The sequence below is a fragment of the Hyalella azteca genome, unplaced genomic scaffold (genome assembly GCF_000764305.2).
Source record: "Hyalella azteca isolate HAZT.00-mixed unplaced genomic scaffold, Hazt_2.0.2 contig9456, whole genome shotgun sequence".
Classification (NCBI taxonomy): Eukaryota; Metazoa; Arthropoda; class Malacostraca; order Amphipoda; family Hyalellidae; genus Hyalella; species Hyalella azteca.
In genome coordinates this window covers 431,826-453,016 of record NW_025939527.1, presented here as the reverse complement: position 1 = coordinate 453,016, position 21,191 = coordinate 431,826, and the positions used below count along the sequence as shown (strand labels likewise).

The 21,191-nt window shown below is 37.6% G+C and overlaps 1 protein-coding gene across 1 annotated transcript in view; it reads right to left on the bottom strand.

Moving 5' to 3' along the window:
* LOC108681939 overlaps positions 1–17,485 on the bottom strand; it is a 79,736-nt gene extending 62,251 nt beyond the window's left edge. The window contains exon 1 of the mRNA XM_047882028.1: positions 17,131–17,485. Coding sequence (XP_047737984.1) covers positions 17,131–17,215 — 85 coding nt within the window. The 5' untranslated portion in view covers positions 17,216–17,485. The remainder of the gene's footprint in view (positions 1–17,130) is intronic.
* Positions 17,486–21,191: the final 3,706 nt, after the last annotated feature.

Below are 21,191 nucleotides of genomic sequence, written 5' to 3'. Positions count from 1 at the left end.
TAAAATTTACGTTACGTTTCAAATTTTGTTTTGTCAATTGGCCAATAGTGCTTAGAAACTTAACACATCATTTGGCTACTCACTTGACAGATGAGTACTAATATGCTATCATCAGTACACTACAAACACAAGGTTCTTAAATTCACAGACTACCACCATCAGTACTCAGTAACTGCACAGGAACCATTTATCATCCGATTTTCCCAGCGTGCAGCCTGAAGATTGACGCCAGTGCTCGGACGGCGTCCTGTTTTTAGTTTGCCGTTGCAGGGGCGGCATGGAGCGGAGAAGTCGGGAGTACATGTTGGCTTTTACTGGCATTGCCCAGCTATAGCAACGTGGAAAAATGAGTGGCGCTGCCAAAACGGAACACGGCCGTTGAATTGCGCTTGCCATGTTTGGACAGTGACACTTGCACGAAGCTATGGTGAGGCATTCATTGCATAGAACAAGAGTCGTTAAATAATTATGCTGGCTTTCACTGGTTGACGAGCAACAGAACTAAAAATTTGTTGTATGAGTTTAATGTTGAATGGAAACTAATCTAAAAAGTGAATGAAAAAATTCAAGATTAATGAAAAATGAGCTTACATTTGACGCAGGGAGAAATCGTTTTTAAAATTTTTAGAAATGTACACTGTGGTTCTTAATACTAAAATAATTTTTTTTGCGGAAATGAGTGTAATGTAAGTTATTTTATGAATTTTTTACTTTATTTACGAGGGCTAATAACCATAAAAATAATCAATATACACGAGAAAGAAATCTAGGGAAAGCTCGAGAAGAAAACTCGACGTAGGAGAAACATTTTTTTTTGCTTCTGACTTGATTTAACCCAGTCACAGGAAGTGGTCTTGTTTTGTGACCAATCACCATTCAAATGCCCTCCACGTCTATTTGTTTCAGGCTGCGTTATCATGCATCTGCCATTCACCAATAATCCTCATTATGTTTTCTTATCATCACCTCTCCATATCACGCTTTTTATCGTCAGATTCTTCTTGTCATATTTTATTTCATTTGACAATAATCTGTATTCCAGGCACCAAAATTTCCCTTTGGATTTGATTGAGGATGAAAATAACCGATGAATATTTTTTCCGTTCAAAGATGGAGCTTCGTGAAGTAAGCATTAAAATATTGTATAAAATAACTGACCTTAATACTATTACTCATCGACTAGGCCGTATCATCTTTCTTATGGGTATCATAGATCATTTGATATAATGAAGAACATCATTCTTGACGCGAGATCAAAGGTGCAATGCTGCAGTTGCTTTGCGGCTCTTGATCAGAATGGATGAGGCCTCTCACGTGACCTCGCACGGCCTGCCATCCGTCATCCGTTACGTCCTCAGACAAATCAAAGCTCAGCCTGTGCACCTTCATCCGCTGTAATAACTTACGTGTCTGTCGATGAGCATCATCCATATATTTTTATTGAAAAAAACGAAAGATATTGGATGAAAAAGATAAATGTTCGTTGCTTTCTGTAAGCGTTTAGCATAAAGTTGGTTTTAAACATCATTTTTTTAGTTGATATCTTGAACAATCTTTTCCTGAAAAATGTAATTTATTATCTACTTATTCAATCACATTTATTTGTACACATGAGTAATAATTTATTTTATTCGAATATGAACATTAAACAATCACTCGTACTAGTTAACATTGAAAATTGCCGCTTCTGTTGTTGCGTTGTGATATACAAGAGCAGCGGTCAGATCTGGCGGAGATAAGCCAGCATAGAAGAGCAAAGACAATAACATATCAGACGTTCCTTACAAGCTCGGAAACAAATCATACACGTGTCAAATATTCCGAATGTATTCACATTTCCACACACGTGCCAACTATTCCAAATGTATTCATAGGAATTAGAATGCAATAACATCATTAGTAGCATTAATGGAGGTTTTACTTTTTGTACTCTTTTATGTTTGTACCCTTAATATTTAATAAGAGAATCTGTAACGTGTTAAGCCAATATTATTTTTTTCGTATATAATTAGAGCGCTTCAGGAACAGATTTTCTGAAACAGTCATTAAATTCGACGCAGCTATGCTATCTAAAAGAACTTTATTAATTACTGTTTTATATTAATTACCTACAAAAGAAATACTTATGCAACACATCCACATTAATAGATCCTTCTCCTTGTCGGACAAAGATTTTAGTTCCTCTGGATTACGATAGCCTCGACATCTAATCCTTGTTCTTATTCACGTCATAAACCTTGAGAAGGATTCTGGTTGAGAGGCTATACAACTACACAATTACACAGGTTCTACAACTTCTTTAACGCGGTAAGCCACTTGCTCTGGCTTCATAAAACAACACTCATTTGGCTTGCGTGCTCAATCATATTCAATGCAATTGAACATTGTGCGATTAAACATAATATTATGGTATGCATGCTCAAATATTTGCAATGGTAATATTAAATATTTTTTTGCCATAAGCGTTTTATGCTCTACTTTGGAACATTTTCAGAACAGCGTTGCTAAATTAATGCATGATTACGACAATGAATGCATTAATGTTTCACATGTGCAATGTTAGTCAAAAAGATGGATAGGTTGGCTTGTACTTAACAATGAGTTTGCCTGTATGTAGAGCTTTGAGCTTCCAGATTTAGTCAAATTATTTCGCACTTTTATACAATACAAATTATCATAAACAAAAAATTGTATTTTGAATTCAAATTATTTATTATTGAAATGCATTTTATGAAAGCCTGACGAAGTAAGAATTATAACTATCGTTCTGGAAAGGAACGATTACGAGTAAAAAAATGATTTTTCTCCGTTTTATGAATGAATACACAAAATTCATTTATATACGAAAAGTTAAATTAGATGCCAAAAGTCTGGACTCGCGACAAATGCAAACAAAGTTTATTCAAATGATTCCATATCCTGATCCAAATGAACTTGATAAAAACACTGATTGATGATGGATAAAAAAATAGACATCGTGAATAACGACTGCATGTCTCTTGACGCTCTTCTCCAACCCACATACACGAGACGAGGCGTCCGTCCGCAGGCAGGGAACTCTGTGCAGAAATTATGGATGGACGAGCGGAGGTTGGGAGCGCCGGTCCGTCGCTTCTGCTTTAAATTGCTCAACTCCGCGCCGGGGCTACAGCCTCCTGGCATGTTATGGTGCAGTGGTGCAGTGGTATGGTGTAGTGGTATGGTGCAGTGGTATGGTGCAGTGGTATGGTGCAGTGGTATGGTGCAGTGGTATGGTGCAGTGCAGTGGTGCAGTGGTATGCTGCAGCGGTATGGTGCAGTGGTATGGTGCAGTGCAGTGGTGCAGTGGCTTGTTGCAGTGGTATGGTGCAGTGTTGTGCTGCAGTGCTATGGTGCAGTGGTGTGATACAGTGGCTTGCTGCAGTGGCTTGTTGCAGTGGCTTGCTGCAGTGGCGTGCTACAGTGGCTTGCTGCAGTGCCGTGCTGCAGTGGCTTGCTGCAGTGGCGTGCTGCAATGGCTTGCTGCAGTGGCGTGCTGCAGTGGCGTGCTGCAGTCTCCCTGCAGAGGCGTGCTGCAGTCTCCCTGCAGAGGCGTGCTGCAGCCTCCCTGCAGGGGCGTGCAGCATTCTTCATCAGATTTTGGTTGTGTTAGGCGACGTCGAACAAATTGCAGCAGCCCTGCGATGTCGTGTCGTGTCAGTGTTTTTCATTCTAGTTCAATGCGGACCCACATTTGTTCATTTGTTCATCTTGGGCTTAGTGATAATATCTGTGGTCCTTTGTTCACTCTCTGCCCACGAACGGTATGATTTTCAGTGGAGATCTGTGATTATTTTCTCAGTTTCTACCCACGAATGGAATGATGTTCAGTGGAGAACTGTGATTATTTTCTCAATTTCTACCCACGAATGGAATGATGTTCAGTGGAGATCTGTGATTATTTTCTTACTCTCTGCCCACGAACAGATTGGTAGTCGGTAGCTCACTCTCTGCCGCATCATCAGAGCGAGTGACAGAAGTTTTTTTTAACTCATTTCCGTCACCAGCGCAACATCTCGTCTTCATATCGTGCTTATTGCAACTACAAAAATAAACTCGAGGGTATCAATTCATTAGTTTTCTCGGTCCTGAAACTTGTGATGTTTCATATAGTATCTCAATTAATTGTTTGCTATTTTGCTGAAAAGTCAAATGATCGTAGCATGGCTTATTCATCAGATGCTTTATCTGAACACCCAATAATATCACTCTAGCGCAGACAACGAAAATATATTTTTTATCGTTATCGTCAATGCAGCATGCGTCAAGTGCTTATATTGGCAAGAAATGAATGCAAAAAAAGGCGGGAAGTTAATAGGTGTATACATTTTTAACTGACCCTGAAGGTACCATAACAAAATTGACGCCAGTGGTATAATAACAATAACAATAATTCAAAACAATATTTTGTCATTTTATGAGATCACAAAGACCATTCACTCAGAGTTCCATGAACTCAAAGTCAATGAGCGATCAGAGTTATATGTCAAGCTTGCTTCAGAGGATTCACTCCATTGTTGAGCCTTGCTCTCGGTTTGTATGCCGGCCGAGAGTTTCACGCACGACCTGATACAAGTTATAATTGCTATTGACAAAGAATAATGACATCGCAATTTGGGATAACCCAGCCCTCAAAAGTTCTCGATGGTAGACTCTGCTAACGAGACAAGCTATTGTAGTTGACCAGCGTGGCCATTGACCAGAGGGCGGAACCTTGACTGCGTGGCTGTAAAATGTGCGGAGCTTCAATACTTCACCCCATGGTTGAATAAATTAATACATATATTAATTCAACCATGACTTCACCCAATCATGTGGGGCGAGCGAACGGGTGTGTCTCAAGCACCGATGAACTGAATTAAAATTATGTGGGTGGCTATGTTGATGTGAGGTCGGTATTTCCTTAGTGATATACAGTATTTGCTTATTTGGTTAACACGAAAGTTAGTCTTTATTTATTCCAGAACAAATACTCGTATATTCATTCGAGACCGTATGAAATAGGAACTGAAAAATTACCAAAATTCTCTATTAGATAAGTCGTCAAATAAAAGTATATGTAATTAGTGTAAAATTATAGTTGGGATTTGACAATAAATATATATCAATGCAACCAATCAAAATATTTTACAGCGAGTTATTTTCGCAAAAAGGTTTGAAATCGAAAATAAGTTCAATACTTCTATTTTTGTTTTTGCTTTTTATTTGATGAACTCGGAAAATCAAAGCTGTATCATTGCGACGATGCAAACTTATTTTATAAAAGGGAATGATAGCGCATTTTAAAACCTACAAACCAATGTTACAAGGCAGGTTTCAAGAGAAGTAATTTTCTGTAAACAAATTTGTTATAAAAATTACCGTTTGACAACTGAATACCAAATGCCTTTGAAAAATCTTTTTCATTTGCTTAATATAGAAAACTAAAAGAGAGAACTAATACTTTTCATTTATGTGATTGCGACATTTTATTCCCAGACGAAAGAAGCTGTAGTTTGCCGCACTACAATAAGATTTAATAACGCGGCAGAAAAAGTAACCGCGTTAACGTGGTAGTTTTCTCCATTCTGCTCGGATGAAAAAAATATAAATGTGATTGCACACCGACGAGAAGCGACGGTCATTTCACGCGCTCTCATGGCATCGCCGGCGCCGCAACGCGCTGGTCTGAGCGGTGGAACATGAATGCAATTCTCGAGACATTCTCGTTTGCGTGCGTCGGGAGGGCTTCTTATTACATTTTTATGAACGCCAGTTATAAGAGGGAAATTTTATTTTCATAAATTTGGATTGTGCGCTAAGGGCAGTCATCGTCATGATAAAAAATTTGTTGTAAGAGAATGATTGAGAGAATTTTTAGCTGAATTTTTGGATTAATATATGCATATGTCTATTTGCATAATATAAAATAAGGCGTAAAAAATAGCAAAATAGAAAGCGCCGTAATATAGACTATTTGAAGATATCTTAATATAAATATAAAACTATTTATAAAAACAGCTTGGAATTAACTTGAAGAATATAGTAATAATAATTTGTAGAAAACATAAAAAGCTTTAGTCAGCACAAATTAGCCTTCTCTTTTTCATTGAGCGATGTCGAATAAAACAAAATATTTTGCTTCCTTAAAAACTCGATTAATACTTTCTGAAATTTAATTGAGTTTCTGCATCAATTTTCGACAAAGGTTTATACATATTTTCTTTTTGCTCCAAGAAAACAGCAGCGAATTTCATACGCGGACAAAGTTTTCCAATTTGCACAAAATTCAGTCGACGAACAGAATTTTGTACTAAATTTTGTCAAAGTATCAAAGTTGCTCCTGCATGCCAGAAATTCAAAGTAAAATGAATTATGATTTCATTGGAGGTTGAAATGCGTCAACATGATATGAATTACAAAATAAAAGATTTTTGTATGAATCTCATTCTTTCTTACACTTCTTATCATTATGACGAAAAGGATATTTAGGATATTTTAAGGAGGTTCAAATTGACCCAGAATACCGAATTTTCATTTTAAAAATATAGACAAGTCAGAATTTCAATGGAAGTTTCATATTTTTGACGGGCCCAAAATTCAATAAACAAAACGGATGGATTTTCGAAACAGAGTCCTCATTCTTCATGCAGCCCCAATATTTATTCTAAAAATCTGCTGGGATTTTAGTAAACGCTACAATTTTTCTCCGAGCCGATATTCATATTACAAACAAGCTTTAAGATCTTTCATCGAAGGAATCGTTCAGTGCTACCACAGGGCTGAGCCTCGGAAAAATAGCGCCATTACTTACGGCAAATGGCCGAGGTCCGAACACACGACGGCTGCTCCGAAAAAATTGAGCGTTTATAAAAACACCTTCGGCAGATTTACATGGAAGTGATTCAGGGCGTTCCTAGCGGCTCGCCTAAACTCGTGAGCAAGTTTTATTTATATTTTGACGCCATAGCATGAATTTTTAACAGGGTATACCGTATACAACAATGGGAATACAGTTTAGCAAATAGTGCATCCAGGCTCAATGGGTGCCACCAACTGATAAATATACCTCTTTTTTTTTTTGTCTCCCTTGATTAGGCTTAATTAAATTAAGCAAAATATTTAAATAAAATAAATACTTGAGTATTCAAGTAAAGCCATTATTTGACTTTTGAAGTGCTTTCAAATCTTGTAATGTATGATCAACTGCAACCATTTTGTTCTCAGTCCATTGAAAATTTAGAGCACTTGAAGACTAGAGATGATATTCCAAAGAATCTGCCAAGTGTTTTTGAGAGCGACTGCACACATGAGGAAAGATAGAATATTCCATTGATTGAATTTCCTGTCAATGGATTCAGCAGGCATACAGGCAAAACTGATGCGAGTGTAATAGGATCAAAGCTGATGTGCTCCACACGAGTGAGTGCGGTGACCTCCACACGCGACAATAAAAATTTTAGAATCCGTTCTTCCATTGACAGCTACAAAGTAGGTAATCCCGAGCTATAAAATTGAATTTAGCATCGAATACTCCGGAGCGTCCATTTGCATTTCCCAGGCTCTGAAATGAAGCGTGTTTTGATGCAGAACAGATCAAGGCTCTCACTCCTGCACTACAGAACAGCTCCAACAGATCCTGCTCAAATCTCCATAGGATCTTGGGTCAGACAATCTCATCCACTCATCTCCCACTTTATCTGCCTTATCTATAAATCCCAAAGCAAACCTCTATTTCGCCACCATATTTCAATTCCTCTCATTTCTGCATTTTTTGCCGACTGCTCGGTACATTATTACCTATTCTTTGCAGATTATTTAGGCTCCAGTTAATTAGAATTGAAACGTAAATGCCGTATCGGAAGGTGAAGCAGAATTTGACATTGATTTACATATAGGACATTGATACCGCTGAAGCGTCTTTAATTTCAACCTGAGAAAATGCTTACATAATATATCTTATAATATCTTTTTTTCGTCAGTGATCCGAATATTTTGTGAAAAACATTCAATTTTTAAAAATTTCACTGAATTACGCCATTCTCTTGTATATGTAAGAATATCACGAATGCAAGATTTTTCAGTAATGCGTTGCGAAACAAGAACATTTCCGACGGCTTCAAATGACAGAAATTGCAAGGCCTGCACCGAATAGCCGCTTGCATTCACACGCCAAAAACAACCGGCGCTTTGTAATTCAGAAGGTTGAATACACTCGAACATGCTTAATTTTGAACGTATTCGAAATATCCGACATATCTTAGAATAAAGAAATATTCCCTGTTCAAAGGCTTATAAGCTTAAGGAATAGAAAAAATGAGCAGGAAGGACAGAATGTTTTCTTGAATTTCCCAACCAATTAAATAATGTACGCGGTTATTGTTCTGTTGAAGAGCGCAACCAGGAAAAAAAGATTTCAGTTCAGGGAGATTCTTATCAAAATTTTCAGCTTTTTGAACAAGAAAACGAACAAGGTGGAAAATGCTGAAAATTGCTCATGAAAATGGCGTTCGAGCGAAGCGGTAATTTGCACGCAGCAGCGCGCTGTTGTAGACTTGAAGTCTTCATCTGCATGAATTACAAGGGCGAGTTGACGGCAGCTAATTATCCCCTCGACCTTACAGGGAAAATTCCCAAAAAAATTCCGCGTGACGAAATCGAAATTAGGGAGCGTTAATGGAGATAAACTAATAGCTGCTGAGCGACAGCGCCAGTACACTACCGAATTAGTAATGCGAACGGATCTATAGTTCTATATAATGGCATCAGTTGAAATTTTGTTTATTGAAACTAAATAAAATTGTTTTATAAACAACAATAGAAGCTGGTTGACATGTCTAGGTGTTGAAGTTATATATTTGTTTGAACCTGTTAGAACACGACGAGCCCTTTTCCAGAGAGAACTCATTGGCAGCTGCCTTACAGAGGCCATAGTGGACGACACTAACAACATGGTCTCTTGATCTTATAAAAGTAAAAATGCTTCTCAACAACAGAATTCTTTTGCGTAAAAAAATTCCTCGATTTGGTTCCGTGCGCACTCAGATTTTAAAATATTCGATTAACCTTCATCAATTAATTTCCTCCTAGAAGAAAATGCAGGTGAACAAAAAATGAGCGATCTGATAATACGGGGCGAAGTCATTATTCGGAATACAACTATCACTTGTTGTAAAATTGCTGTTTTTCACGTTTGAGGGAGAAAATAGTCATTGAATTCACCGCCATGAATCCAAGTGTGAATTCCGAAAGCCACGAGCATTTCCATTGAAATCGAATCGCTTTTCAATGGAAAGGTTCACAGCGCTCGTAAATAGCAATCACTTGCTTATGAAAAGCTGCGAGAGACGCTCTAATGAAGCCATCACTTACGTCGCCAGGCCGATGTAGCCGTGACTCCTGATCTATTCCACAGCCCTGCACTTGCAGCTCGCAATCAATACAAGTCCATATCATTTTATAGACGCGCTTCTTGGTCGTCTCAGACGTGATCTAAAGCTCTTGATGATGCAATCACTTCACCAAAGAACTCGAGTGTGGTCTCGTGTTCCGATCGGGGCAACGATCGAGACTTCGTATGTGATCACATTCAATTACGGCGGCTGCGATAGAGTGAACGCGACCAAACACTCACATCCGAGCAATTACGGGCGTTCCATGCGTTCGATTGGTAAAATACAACCAGACATCGTTGGATCAAATTCAACGACCTTGGGTAAAAATAACACTCAATTATTGAATAAAAGCTGAGCAAACATCGATGGAGTTTTGCTAATTGTTTTACTTGGATTTCTTAGCCAGCTGATAATTACAATGGAAATGTCAGATCCGATGTAAGGCGTATGCACACCAAAAGTCAAAAAAGTTTTATTTGTTTAGATTACCGGATACTCTCCATATTTCATCATCGCAATTCATTATCTGATAAAAACAAACACTATTTCAAGAAAGCCACTTCACTGAAAGCGTCCATGTTTCGATCCTAAATCTATTACAGGATCGCTTTTGTGAGTAAGCGGAGTATGTTCTCAAATGTTCATAGAAGTAAAATTGCATTCAATAAATTGTATTCTATTAAAACTGATTTGTACTGTAAATATTTAGAATACTTTAATGCTCGAAAGTAATCTTTTGAAAAGAACCCGTATCATAAGTCACGTCAAAATCTACGTATTTAGGAATGTACAGAAGTTTTAATAATTTCACACGAAGTTGGCAGAGTTTGGGAACGCGCATTATTCGAGCGCTCATAATTGTGTCTGGAGGTGCCATCTTTGCCCGAAAAATGATGCTATTGTTTTAGTTTACGATCTAATTGCGAGAACCTGAGCTAAAATTTGCATGGCAATGTGAGGGCGGGAGAAGAGCACCAACTCTTGGGCCATGAGTGGATAAATATTCATGCCGGAGGATCCCCTTGGCGAAAACCTGGGCACAACATGAGGCGGTTGGTGGAAGGCTATATCACGACGCGGTACGTAGGCAACGGTTTATGTTTTATTGAAAGTTCTTGTTGCTGCTGCGCATGCATGGGCTTGGAAGCTGCTGTAGAAACATCAATTGAACAGTCATTCATGAATGATTATTAATTGATGACTTATTGTTGTTTATGAAAGATTAATCTGATTATTAAGGTAATTTATTCTCAGAACCTATTTTTGTAATTCAAATCTTAACATTGATCTAAAGTCCTATAATTGGCTATTTAATAACATAAATTAGGATTTCGAGCTAAAATTGAGCTTATAAATTCATTCTTTAGCTGTCTGATATGATGAGTGATATGGAACAAGTTATCGAGAAAGGGCGTTGAAACTTTGATTGCAAGTTTGCATTGTCTTGTGTAGAATCTCTTAGGTCATCTAACTCTAGCCTTGGATAGCATAATTTGAGATATTAATTCCGGTAAATGATATTTATTGTAGAAGTTGTGTCATGAAAAAAACTCAATTTTATGATTCATTCAAAATTTATGCTTCATTTTTGCGAGTAGGAAGGCAAAAACGCTTTGACTGCGAATCCCATGTATAATTATGATACAGAAGTGATATTTTTATCGAAAGTTCTTTCTATTTGATCAAGTTCGAAAATTTTGCTCTCAGAACCAAGCTGAGCTTGCTGAACTCTTGCACATCAGAGTAATTTGTCAAAGTTACGTAATCAGCGGCCGAGTAGTCAAATATTGCTGGCGTCAAGCCACATGGACGTGAGCATACCTTGCAAAGTTTTCCGTCTCACAGGTTTGTAAGAAATATTAAATCATTGAAATGAAAAGCAGATTGTGTACCTTAAAAATAGAAGACAGTATTTTGACTGCCTATCTCAATAGCTGCAAGAAATTTATCATACTGTTCCATTCTCAAAATCAGTTAATAAAGAATTGTATTCGAAGCGAGGAGGATTCAAAGTAATATCGAATGCCTAGTAAAAATTTTGATTTTTTGATAAAAAAACACGTATCTAAGTATATGTGCCACTGTTGGAAATGCACCACTCTTTTCTTCTTTCCAATATTATTCATTCGCTCAGTGATTTCAATTTAGAGCAAAAAAACACTGAGGGACGAATATATACTTATTTAAAACGGCAACTGACTGCACGGAATATTAAGAAATAAACTACGTGACAGAGACTGCATCTATATAAAGGCGTCGGCACGCGATACGAAGCACTGGATGCAGAGGTTATATTACATATTATTTAGGCGCCAGAAGCCCCGGCATAAGGCACGATTCAAAACGCACCCAAGCTAACTTCTGTCCTACATTGTTGTTTCCTGAAATAAATTGAAGCTTATGGAGCTGGATTCGTCCGGACCGACGGTTGGCGTAGATCCAGTTTTAGACACAGAACAAACATCAGCTTCAAGGCAATTCAGAGTAGACTTCTTTGATGTTCGTCAACCGAAAACGTAAAAATCTCATTTATTGTCCTACATTCACACTTATGAACGATGCTTCATGGAAGAAAACAGGTGAATGGCATCAAACAATGAGTTTTAAGAAGTGCTCTTCTGTTCAAAATATTTGGTGAATTATTCGTTGACTTCTTGAAATGTTTGCTTATGCTTTGTAATGAAATTTATTCTTTAAAAGATTCTCTGGTCAGCGGGACGAAAATCAATTAAAATGAAATTTCAATTGATTAATTTCAAATTGTCGGCCACTACATAGAGGCTTGATAATTTTTCACATTGGATGTCAAGTGGACCTCATGCAGCTTAGCATTACAAATGAATACACAGCGTTACGACGTCTGAAAAGATTTGAGTCCGTTTTTGCTGGATCTGTTGTCGGAAGTTATGTTGTAGTTTAAGGAAACTTTCGTGATCAGATCCAAGTCTCTTTCCATACAAAAAACGTCGACATACTAAAATTTTGTAAGGTTTTACACCTTCGTGAAAATGGCCAAGTTCACATAAAAATGAAAAAAGTATCTAAAGAAAGTAAAGAAACTATAAAATAAGACTTAGAGAAGCAGTAGCTCTGCATTTTCATTTAAACGTTTGTAACTAAAAGATCGGAGGTATTACTATTGCGTCAGCTGAGGAGGACAAATATTTTTTAGTCAATTCCTAATGGTCTCGAAAGAAAGATATGTTGTATGACGCGCCTCAGGAATGCACTTGGGTTTCATTTGTTTTTATTCTCTCAATATGTTTTATTTTACCAGAACACAATTAAATTTCGAAATTTCGCCCAGACCACATCATCTGAACAGCATGGTTTGTGCGTGAAACTTTATCAATTTCCATGTGACTCATTACTACGCTAATCGGGCTCGTCAGTTGCAGGCTAACTCGAGCTCTTCGTAAACTTGGATGTTAACATGAAAACTTGCCCAGTGTTTATAATTAAAAAGAGGAGGTTTGTGTCGTCGACAGTGCAAGCCTGTCCGCTTTAATGGCTGCCGAAACAAATGCTCCTGAGTGCCACTGCCATAAAAGTTGCTGCATCAAAGCATGGTCATGCATAAAATAAACGCTTGGGTCCATGCTTCGAGTTTCCTTTAGGTGTCCGCGTTTAAAACAAATATTGGCAATGCGAGAAAATAATGCTTGACTAAATAATATTACGGTAAATGGTTGTTGTTGATGTATTTTGGAAATACCTATATATTGAAAATGGGAATCTAAATGTTTTGAAAAATTAACTGTGCCCTATTGGTCCGATTTAAAGTAGATTTCGAGACACCGAGTAATTTCAGAACTGCTCCCACTTTTAATTTCACGGAAAAATAATGAATTTCGAAATTGACTGTGAGAGGCGAATTCAAGTCAGGAAAGCATAATGATTATTTACTCATGTAAATTGTTTTGAAATAGGATTTAGAACAATTTTTAATTCATTTATTAATCAGACTTAGTTCCTGAACCAATCTCTGAATATATAACCCATGTCGCAACAGTAGCGTGCCATTAATCTCTGCATTTTCGTCGACTAGCTGGTCGGGAGCTTTCAAATCGCGACGTCCAAGCCTGTAAAAGCAACGGCCAGATTCAAGCTCCTATGCAAAGCTCGGTCGTCTTTCCTGGATAATTACAGGATCTTTTAACGTCATATGACTTAGCTGAAACTTAACAGCAAGATTTACACAATAATTTATACGCAATTTAAATCCCTGAGTGTAATCATCCTAACAGAGAAAGCCATAGAAGTTCATAAGCCAAGAATTACCTTTTTAATTTTTTAGCCAAATTCAAATACCAAATACTAAAGTTGTCCGAGTCATTTATCGCGAATTTTCTTGCTAAATTTGTACATTCTGGAAAATATTTAGCAGCTCAATTATATATAGAATCTTTTGTTAAATCAAAATAAGGGAAAAATATTTTGTAGTGATTCACGAAATAATTTAGGCTGAAAATAAAATTTTTGATTTGCGCTTATGATTTCGTCCGCTACGTAAAAAAATATTTGGTCTTTCTTCATAGAAAACATTTTGCTTTCTTTACAAAGAAAACGTTTGGTTTTCTTTACATAGATAACACTTTGTTTTCTCTACAAGTTTATTTGTTCCTCTTAATTGACCAGTTTTACTTGCGTAGGAAAGTTTTCCCACTCCATCGCAGGCGCTTCGTTTCGTGGCCGGCGTTTTCTGAACTGCTGCATGTGCACGCAGACCACATTTTTAAAGCCAACCTTAATTAAAACTCTTAACTTGCAGTCTAACAGCTAGACTTCAAAACGCCTCCTCATTTTTTTCGCGTTCAATCGTATGCATTAAAATTAAAGCGTGTGAAAATATCATAAGATCAATTGGGTTCAGCTAGAATTATATTTTAATTATTAACATCATGCGCCTATTACTTTATAGTGAATTGCCAGTATTTTACCTGCAGTGCCCCTGATGGATGGAAACATTGATCAAAGGCTGCAGAAGACATTCAAAACAATAAAATTCAAGAGTATCAATAACGTCTAATGCCAATAAAGCAAAAAGAGCAGAACATAGAACATTATTTATTGCCGTGCTTATTTTGACAAATATACCATATGGAATATTCGTTTCTAAAATAAATAAACAATGTGCTATACTTTGATGATTAGGCGATTGCAAAGACATGATTTAACTCATCTCGGAGTGTTAGCAAACTAGTTTATTGCATATAAAAATTAATGATTGATATCCTTAAAATGGTATTTCTTCAGCTGCTCTGGCATATCACAGTATTCATTTTCAATCACACAATTTATTCAATTCCGCCATTCGACTTTGCAGTCCTATCTAGTCTATTTTCACTTCAATAACTTAAACACGCCAGTCGACTAGTCATTTCTCAAAAGCTAATATTTGGAGTGAACTTGCATATAATTTCTACACAATGTTTTCAGGGCAAAATTGAGATCATCTGCAGCCTGCAGAGGATTAGCGTGTGTTAAACCAGTCGAATTCTAACACCTGCAGGATCGCCTCTGCATTATTTCTTCCTTTTCGAAAACTCAGCAGAAAGATCAAGTCAAGTTGCCGAGAAATGCCGAACAATTGGAGAGAAGAAGACATTTTTCCTGAGGAATCTTTAGCAGTTCTTTCAAGAGGATTTTCGAGCTAGAACTTTTGGAAAGAACGTGACTCCTGGTGTATGAGACCTGAATCCCATCAGTTGATCGAACGCGACTAAGAAAAGAAAACTCCAGAGTTTAGAAGTCAATTACTGAGAGCTCATTACGGGCGAGCGGGTCAACTGCAATATTATCAATGGGGTGTTACAGCGATCTTTAACGAGGAAATTAATTAATCACTGATTAATTAATTTTCCAGCCCATGATGATTCCTCGAACATGAAGCACATAATGCAATTGTAGTTTTTATAATATGACGTAAAAATAACAGGAATAGAGTTTAGTAGGAGCCCAAACTTTAAAATTTGTAGTAAAGAGTTTGTTAATAGTTTTAGTAAGCAGAATAGAGTTTCAAAGGAACTCGAGCGAGTAAAGTGCTTCCTGCATTGTAGGCAGATCTACGGGGCCGTGCGCCGGCGTTGGTGCTAACAATATTTTATTATGTTGGCAAGTATTTGAATACTTGCCAAGATTCTTGATCGTTTATAATTTAATGTCGAAAAAATTTCGTTTGCCAATGAATGATTTCATACAGCGTTTACATTTAAACCTTTGTTGATATCTTTGTCAATGTTTTCGGATCTTGTTAACTTCAACTTATAGACTTGCTTCCATTGGATTGACACCATATAGTAAATAAGGATATTTCAATGTCATATAAAAGCATAGTAATTATTGATAGACAATTTATTTCCTCATTATGTTTCAGCTCCTAATACTTAGAGGAACAACTTTGTTCGAGGCGCGATAAAAAATGCTTTCTCAATTCCTTTCTGCAATTTTCCACTAAAAATAATGCAAAGACACTAATAATAATGCATCAGCTGCGCTATTAGGCATTTTGTAACCGAAGCGGATTCGATGTAAAAATTATAAACACAAAAATATTGAATAATCCGCGATCTTAAAAATGAATAAGAAAAACAAGATGAAGCTGATTAACGACCTTAGGTCAAAATCTCTAATGGTGTTGTTGATGAGTAGAGCTAAATATTTTATTCATATTGAATGCGCTAACTTATGTTGGTACAGTAGCATTTTTCTTTTGATGAATACTTAAATAATGAACAATTTTTTCGTCCCTAGAAGAATCATGTACAAGAATCGAAGTACAGCAATTATATAAATATGCTTATTAAAGATGGTTTTTCTGAGAATGAATTTTACAACGCACATAAAAAATTTGAGAGTTGAACATGTGAAATTTTTCAATTTTTCAAAGTTAAGAAGCTCGTTTTATCAGCATACTGACGGTCATACCAAAATAGTTATGTAAAACAGAAAATATGATGTTTTAATTTTTCGCGCAGCTATGACCTTTGAAAAAGAAACCTAAAAATGCAAGTAACTAATCAAATCATGGGAACTTTATCCATATTAAACTATAGTAATTTTAAATCTAGATCTTTTAGAAGCAATAATTAGCAATAATTGTGAGTGATGTTATTCACATCGCTAGCAGCAACAATAATATTGATTTCAGGAAAATAGAAATTCACCGACTTACGGTTCCCTGAACTCTTTCGCGCTCACTGTTGTTTACCTTGCCGGATTTTACATGTAGAAACAAATCTCGCAGTTTAAACAACAAGTAATACCTAGGTTTATTTTATTTACAAATAACCAACATTGATCAATAAGAGAACGTACTAACTTCTGCGGCAAATTCTGACATAATTAAAAAAATACTTTAATTGTACAAGTTCATGATTATTCATAAAAAATGTAAAAACAATTTATGTTCAACTAATAGTAGTAATAATCGAATTTAATAATGTTGATATTTAAAACTTAATCTTGATGCTAAATATAGTGCAACATTTTGTTTAAACCAAAAATCCAAGAATATAAAAAAAATAAATAGATTTAAAGGCTCCAAAAAAATATGAGAAGTTGTTTGGAGAGGAAAATAAAAGAATGTGAGTACACGACTCATGTAGCTGCCCTGATCCTTGTTATTGATGATAATGACTTGAACCAAATTAATTTCATCACTCGAATTTCATACACTTGCATACAACATGACCCAGTAAATTCCTCAATAATATTTCAAGTTATAATTAAAACTGACCTTCAGCAGCGACACCAATCCCGATGTCCAATAAGAGCAGCAGCAGCAGCAGCCAAACTGATGAACCATGTCCTCCGGTCATCATACTGGCATTTCTTCACTAAACTAAGCGTGTATCAAGGACTCCGATACCATTTAATGAAAATTGGAAATGTCACCGTGAGTGTTGTTCAAATACGAGGTTATGGATTGGAGTACATTCCGTATAACGAACTTTGTTGATTGTCGATGCGAGGTTGTTTCTTCCTGAATTTTTTTTTTCAAATATTCAAGACCGAAGTCACCATGAATAGTATTGGTTGCTTGGAAATTTTGAAGCAAATATTGATAAATAGTTATTTTCTAGTCACCATAATTCTCATTAAGAAAGACCTGCAAGAGACCAACAATTGTGAAGGAACGCAAAAGTCTGCGCAAGCGGAAACAAGAATAAATTAATAAAGGGATTTTGTTTTTAATGTAAAACAACGAGATCAGTAGTAGTATCACTCAACGGAAAACGCCCCAGAAAATCGAAGTTGCTGTTAAATTTCTATATTATTTGAACGTACTAACTAATAACGAAATATTCAATTAAATCTTGAACATGAAAATTCATGTATAGTGTTTCAAAAATGTCTAATATTTAAAAAAATGTGTTCAAAATTCTAAAGTCGCATATGAACATACATTTCTCTATTTCACAGGTAAATAAACATCATCAAGTGATAACTCTCTTCAACTGTGTACTTTTTGCAACGCAACCTTTTTCAAGACGTGACAACATGGAACCTGGAAGCAAATAAAAGTTTTTACGCCCATGCAAAGCCCGGTAATATTTATGAAGATAGGCAATAATTTCGGTCTACATTGTCCGTCTAAACAGGATAGAAATTCTTCGGAAGAAATGACCGCATAAAACCTGTGCCCATGAAGCTGCGTAAGCTCTGTATAATATTTAGCACAACGACTGCTGTTCCATGGAAATCCCAGCGCTTCGGTCCCTCCCAGGCTTCGATATACGCAGCAGCAACAAAGAGCCTTCACGCGCCACCGCATGCTCGGATTTTGGCTGGTGCATTCACAAAGGATTGCTCTGGAATATTATTGCCAAAGATGTTCTGGCTCTGCCATTTCTCGACTCAATTTACGAGGTTATGAATAACAATTCAAGCTGAAAGACCGAAGATACGAACGCTCGCCAAAAAGAGGATTTGTTTGACAATATCCGCGAAGCTCAGTTTGCGTAGTACCATATTTTTGTACGGAACGGTTAAAAAACTTTTTATGGATCAGTTATATCGTTCAGATGTTTGTGAACCGACTTTCAGCATGAGTGCATTATATCATTGCGAGCGAGAAAGATTCACTGCTGCGGCATCATCGCAAAACATAGAAATGATTTACAATCTTTATGGTTTCAACAGACAAAATGACTTTTATAGACGCTAAAATGAGATAGAAAACTAATTTCAATACTCATTTCATACTATTTGCCGGTAATTACTTTTCGACGAAGGTACTTTATTGTTCGCTGTTTTTCACCGACATCTGAGGCATCCGGGTAGAGCACACGCGGGATAACTGCCGTCTGTATTGCTGATTTCTCCCTTCACTTGTCTCTCCGTCGATCGGCTTTGACAATTTCACACTTAGTCGTGCAGCTTCCTGAGCAGCTGCGAGAGAATCGTGTCGGTTTGGAGCCGAGGAGGCGTGTCTGCGAAACTAGTCGACTTCAAAGAGATGCAATGCAGCCGAGTTAGCTTAGCTATCCGCACGACGGCTGCAGCTATGGCAGAGACATTCAAATTATGTTATAGAATTCAAAGGAGAAATTGCTTGGGGGCATTTATCTATTGTGATAGAAGATTCGAGCGATAACACCAACCAAAAGAAATGATGAAGGCTTAATCGTAGCTCAATGCATTTAACTCGCTTAAAATACTGATCCTGAAATAAAAACACCGATTCGTATGAGACACTGAAGATGGGTGGAATCGAGAAGGGTTAAATTGTGTGTTGTCATTAGCCGTCAAAAATTTTTCAAATACTCAAATTTCCGATAACGATGCTTTGTTCAGCGCTCACGATGACGCGGAAGCGGACTGCCGTTATAAAAAAAAAACTGTCAGAGTTTAATCTTCACCATCGTAGTTCTATTCTCACTTCAGAAGGCAATGCAGAAATGGAAGTTTGGTTGGCTTGTATGTAATCATTTCGTTTGCAAAAATGTTAGTAGATTGATAGTGTGTTAATTTGTCTGTTCCAGGATGATTTGAATGGAAATCATTTTTGTTGTATTCATTTGAGCGGAAGCACACAGTAATCTGGGAAAGAATAAATGACTAGTTTTTAAATTGAAACAAATTCGAGATTCAAGGGTCACGAATGGCTGCGTTAAAGTCCATGAATTGGAGCGTCCGATCGCATCCAGGTCAGGTTTGTGCTCACTCACCACCTCCTGATAAGGCTTGACACAATCCTCTCGCGAGCTAAGCCCCAATCTTGTTAATTTTCCAAACTAGCGCCGGGCCTCCGTACAGGCGGGCAATGGATTGCATGAGATGTCTGGCGATTGGGGGTGACTAGTCGGGAGTGTGGGGTGGGGAGAAACGAACAGATGAAAACAATGTTTGGAATCTTTTTTGAAAAAATGAAAGGAATTCAGATTAAGTTTTCTCATAATCCAAAGTTTGGATTGCAACGTCAAGGATTTTACAGCGCGGCACGTTGAAGCTTATTGGACTGGTGCGCTCAGAGCAAGCTTATCAAAGTCTCAGCTAGAGGAGCTGTAAGACAAAAGCTCGTCAATAACTCGTCCCAACGAATCCCAGTAAAGGAGCTGTAAGACAAGAGCTTGTCAATAACTTGTCCCAAAGTGTCACTGCTAAAGAAGCTGTAAGACAAGAGCTTGTCAATAACTCATCCCAAGGAGTCCCAGCTAAAGGAGCTGTAAGACAAGAGCTTGTCAATAACTGGTCGCAAGGAGTCCCAGCTAAAGGAGCTATAAAGATCAGAGCCCGTCAATAACTCGTCCGAAGGAGTTCCAGCTAAAGGAGCTGTAAGACAAGAGCTTGTCAATAACTGGTCGCAAGGAGTCCCAGCTAAAGGAGCTATAAAGACCAGAGCCCGTCAATAACTCGTCCCAAGGAGTTCCAGCTGAAGGAGCTGTAAGACAAGAGCTTGTCAATAAGTGGTCGCAAGGAGTCCTAGCTAAAGGAGCTATAAAGACCAGAGCTCGTCAATAACTCGTCCCAAGGAGTTCCAGCTAAAGGAGCTGTAAGACAAGAGCTTGTCAATAACTTGTCCCAAAGTGTCACTGCTAAAGAAGCTGTAAGACAAGAGCTTGTCAATAACTCGTCCCAAGGAGTTCCAGCTAAAGGAGCTGTAAGACAAGAGCTTGTCAATAACTGGTCGCAAGGAGTCCCAGCTAAAGGAGCTGTAAGACAAGAGCTTGTCAATAACTCGTCCCAAAGAGTCCCAGCTAAAGGAGATGTAAGACAAGAGCTCCTCAATAACTCGTCCCATGGAGTCCATGCAGCTAAAGAAGCTGTAAGACAAGAGCTTGTCAATAACTCGTCTCAAGGAGTTCCAGCTAAAGGAGCTGTAAGACAAGCTCTTGTCAATAAGCTAAAGAAGCTGTAAGACAAGAGCTTGTCAATAACTCGTCTCAAGGAGTTCCAGCTAAAGGAGCTGTAAGACAAGTGCTTGTCAATAACTCGTCAAAGGAGTCCAGCTAAAGAAGCTGTAAGACAAGAGCTTGTCAATAACTCGTCTCAAGGAGTCCTAGCTAAAGGAGCTGTAAGACAAGAGCTTGTCAATAACTCGTCCCAAGGAAGCGTCTGACTTATGGAGGCGCGTCACTTCCCGAGACGCGCTTTGTACCCCCGTGCGCAACTCACATCTTCTTTGGCCTGCAATTGCTGCCTTATTGCTGCGACCAGTCAAGACTCCGAATACACATGGAAAGAAATTGGCCCGAGCAAATTTTCATGAGATGCCACAAACAACTACGTTTTCTAACGAATGACTTCCGTTCGAAGTAAAAATGAGGGTTGGAGATGACCGGAGACAGAGCAGCA